The 3,678-nt window shown below is 39.4% G+C and overlaps 1 protein-coding gene across 1 annotated transcript; it reads left to right on the forward strand.

Annotated features, from left to right (window-relative positions):
- LOC18612958 (cyclin-dependent kinase B1-2) lies at nucleotides 826-3,465 on the forward strand. The gene is made up of 3 exons (XM_007049955.2): nucleotides 826-1,667; nucleotides 1,765-1,903; nucleotides 3,071-3,465. The coding sequence occupies exons 1-3, from the start codon at nucleotides 976-978 to the stop codon at nucleotides 3,161-3,163; spliced, it is 924 nt and encodes a 307-aa protein (XP_007050017.1). The 5' UTR covers nucleotides 826-975; the 3' UTR covers nucleotides 3,164-3,465.

Consider the following 3,678-nt stretch of genomic DNA (forward strand, 5'->3'; position numbering starts at 1 on the left):
GCACATGCATGCAGTTAACATGTGAAGGCATGGTTGGGATCGAGAGCTTGGGAAATTAAGTACTAAATGGACTGGTTCTGGTTATGGCTCTTACTGTGAATGAGGGGGTTCATCTCTTAAGTCTGTATAGTTTTTTTTTTCAGCCTGTTTAATCACCAACACTCTCTTTCGTCAAGTCTTCTGGTCATTAATAGGCCTTTGCATATGCATCCTCTTCTCCCTGGCAGATTGGAACCTTTTTTGTAACATTTTTTTTGCTTTTTGTATACATATTACCAAATGAAAGAAATCAAAGAATGATACTATGCTTTTCCAAAAAAAAAAAAAAACAATACTTTTTCTTTGCAAAGGAGAAGTTACTTTACCTATGTAATCGAAAGGAATCGCATACCCTTTGCCCATTATAATCACATTACAATAGAAAGATTTTATACTTTAGACAAACCAAACAGTGTAATATGAATACGTTTATTTAAAATGCAAGAAATGTTCCTCACATGCATTATACCAAATTCCCTCTTAATGTTTGGATATAATGTCGTTGATTTAAAGCTTAAATGCAAATTCATAGAAAAAAAAGCTAACAATACAGTATAAATCTAAAAAAAAAAATATCAATGAAGATCAAATTGAAACAGAAACTATTTTGTTTTCTTTTACAACAATAAATATAGTGTTAAAATTCATAAAATTAAAATAAATAGAAGAGTACGGCTGCAAAAGGATATGGAAGCAAATCGAAGATTTGTTGAGAAACTATTGAAAATGTGAGCCCGGCCGGCCCAGCTCTGGATCCCACTCCCTCTTCTTTTTATGGAGTTTGAAATTCAAAACAGACAGGAGCGTCTTCGTTTTCTCTCTCTTTCCCTCTATCAAGTTTGAAATCCAACGGAAAGGATCACAAGACTGAAGGAGCGTCCTCTCTTTCTCTCAAACTAAATCCCATTCGTAATTTTAGGCATAAACAATATCAAAATGGACAAGTACGAGAAACTGGAGAAGGTTGGGGAAGGAACCTACGGCAAGGTTTACAAGGCCAAAGACAAGGCCAGCGGCCAATTAGTGGCTCTTAAGAAGACCCGTCTCGAGATGGACGAGGAGGGCGTTCCTCCCACCGCTCTCCGAGAAGTCTCCCTCCTCCAGATGCTCTCCCAGTCCCTCTACGTTGTGCGTCTCCTCTGCGTCGAACACGTCGATACCAACAAGAATGGCGGCTCCAAGGCCAACCTCTACTTGGTCTTCGAGTACCTCGACACCGATCTCAAGAAGTTCATCGATTCCCATCGCAAGGGACCCAATCCCAGGCCTCTTTCCCCCTCCCTCATTCAGTCCTTTCTGTTCCAGCTCTGCAAAGGCGTCGCCCACTGCCACAGCCACGGAGTCCTCCACCGCGATCTGAAGCCCCAGAACCTTCTACTGGACAAGGAAAAGGGCATCCTTAAAATTGCAGATCTGGGCCTTGGCCGTGCTTTCACTGTTCCTCTCAAGAGCTACACTCATGAGATTGTCACGCTCTGGTACAGGGCCCCGGAAGTTCTGCTTGGCTCCACTCACTACTCCACCGCCGTCGACATGTGGTCCGTTGGATGCATCTTTGCTGAAATGGTTAGAAGGCAAGCATTGTTCCCCGGGGATTCCGAATTCCAGCAATTGCTTCACATTTTCAGGTTTGTTTCTCCCTCACAGCCCCAATTGGCAGCCGCATTCTTTTACTAATTTGGATTAGTTCTCATGCTTTGGTCTTGTTCCCTGAAAACGCAAAAGGTTGCTGGGCACCCCAACTGAGAAGCAGTGGCCTGGGGTCACCGCTCTAAGGGATTGGCACGTCTATCCACAGTGGGAGCCGCAGAGCCTGGCACGTGTTGTTCCTTCCCTTTCTTCTGATGGAGTTGATCTTCTATCCGTATGTCCTCATCGCCTCATTCCACTCTAGAAGTTTCTTTTTTCTGTAACAAAAACAAATCACAGTTAAGGATGTAGGCTCATTTGAGTACTACATATACATTGAAGAAGAATAGCTATTAGAAATTTTTTACACTTCTACCAAGCTGCGAACTAGCAAAGTCCCATAAAAGTCAATTTGATTTTTATGAATTCATTTAATAATTTAATTTCCAACAGATCAGAATCGCTCTAAAATCCGAGAAGGCCTAATCCATTTTCAAAGAAAGGGCCTTACATTGACAATCGCAGTCTTGCCGCCTGATTGAATTTTTTGAAAAACATAAAGTTTAGCGCAATATCAACATTTAGGCCATGTGAATAGGAGCCAGAGGGTAGAGCTATCAAATGCTTTTATGTGAACAGATACTGTAGTTGGGATATAATAATAGTTTGAGTAATTTCAATCATTAAAAACTTTTTATCCGATGATGTTCATGAAACGATTTAAAGAATAGAAAGGAAAAAGAAGCAATATGCAAGAAATATATTCAGTTAGGATAATCAACACTTGAACATGTCATTCCGGACTGGATATGTGACATGTTTGTGAAATTTCTATGTATATCTATATGCACAGCAAAAGACGGCATTAAAGTTAGCCATTTTGGTTGCCCTTGCTTCTTTTGATTCCTATTTCCTTTATGCAAGCTTTGTGCAAACAATGTATAAAATAACTCAGGATATGCCTGAAAAAGGATTGTGAGAGAGTTATGTGGCTTTGGCAACACCTCAATCACGGTGATACATAAAATGGAAAAATGGCTAACATGTAACAGAGAGAAAAAGGATAAAGGGAAAGTTTCTTTAGAAGATTATGGACATTGTTATCGTCCAAGATGAGAAGCTTGTATTAGGATGTGACTTGTTTACTGGGGTTTCTTTTTTCCCCTCAGTGATCTCATCTGAAACCCAAAGTGTATTGCAATGGAGTTTCTTGAAAGCAGATTTGTCGATTTTAAGTCATACATATCATCATCAAATCATTACATAACAATATAGCACATAACAAAAATGTTTCCCTCGTATGAAAACTGTTAGCCCATGCTTGTGATACTATTTTATTGAATACCTCTGCATTACAGACAGATTTTGGAGGCTAATAGCTAGCTGTGTTTTGTTATTGCAGAAAATGCTTAAGTATGATCCAGCAGAGAGAATCTCAGCTAAAGCGGCAATGGATCATCCTTATTTTGACAGTCTTGACAAGTCCCAATTCTGAATTTGATTGCTTGGTTGTAGTATTCTATGGAGTTTACTCTTTCTTTTCCCTGCACTGAGTTCAAAGCACCAACTTTGTAGAAAGCTTCAAAATATGTGGGGTGGGGGGGGAATTAGTTGTCATCATCTAGGTGATCCAAACAAGCTTCGACAAACGAATTTCATTTTCGCACATATGTTCATGTAGCTGCTAGCTTTTCCCAAGTTTGTAATAGTGATACATATGAACTAGTTAAATGTGAAACTCTTGTTGATATCCGATTTAATGCTATTTAAATCAATCTATTGAGCATCTTTAGGTAACTTTGAATATCTTTGACGCAGTGGATTGGTTTTAGCAGCAGCTGTGAGTTGCATTTTACTTTTGATTCTGTGGAAAAGTTATAAATGATTTAAGTTCATATGAATTAGTAATAGGTAATCCTGTCAGGCTGGCCGTGGTTTAGACCTTCACTTTTCCTCTTGGGGATATATCTTTTGCATCTGTAGATCTCTTGACGCATACTAGCAGGCTAA

The sequence above is a fragment of the Theobroma cacao genome, chromosome 1 (genome assembly GCF_000208745.1).
Source record: "Theobroma cacao cultivar B97-61/B2 chromosome 1, Criollo_cocoa_genome_V2, whole genome shotgun sequence".
Taxonomy (NCBI): Eukaryota; Viridiplantae; Streptophyta; class Magnoliopsida; order Malvales; family Malvaceae; genus Theobroma; species Theobroma cacao.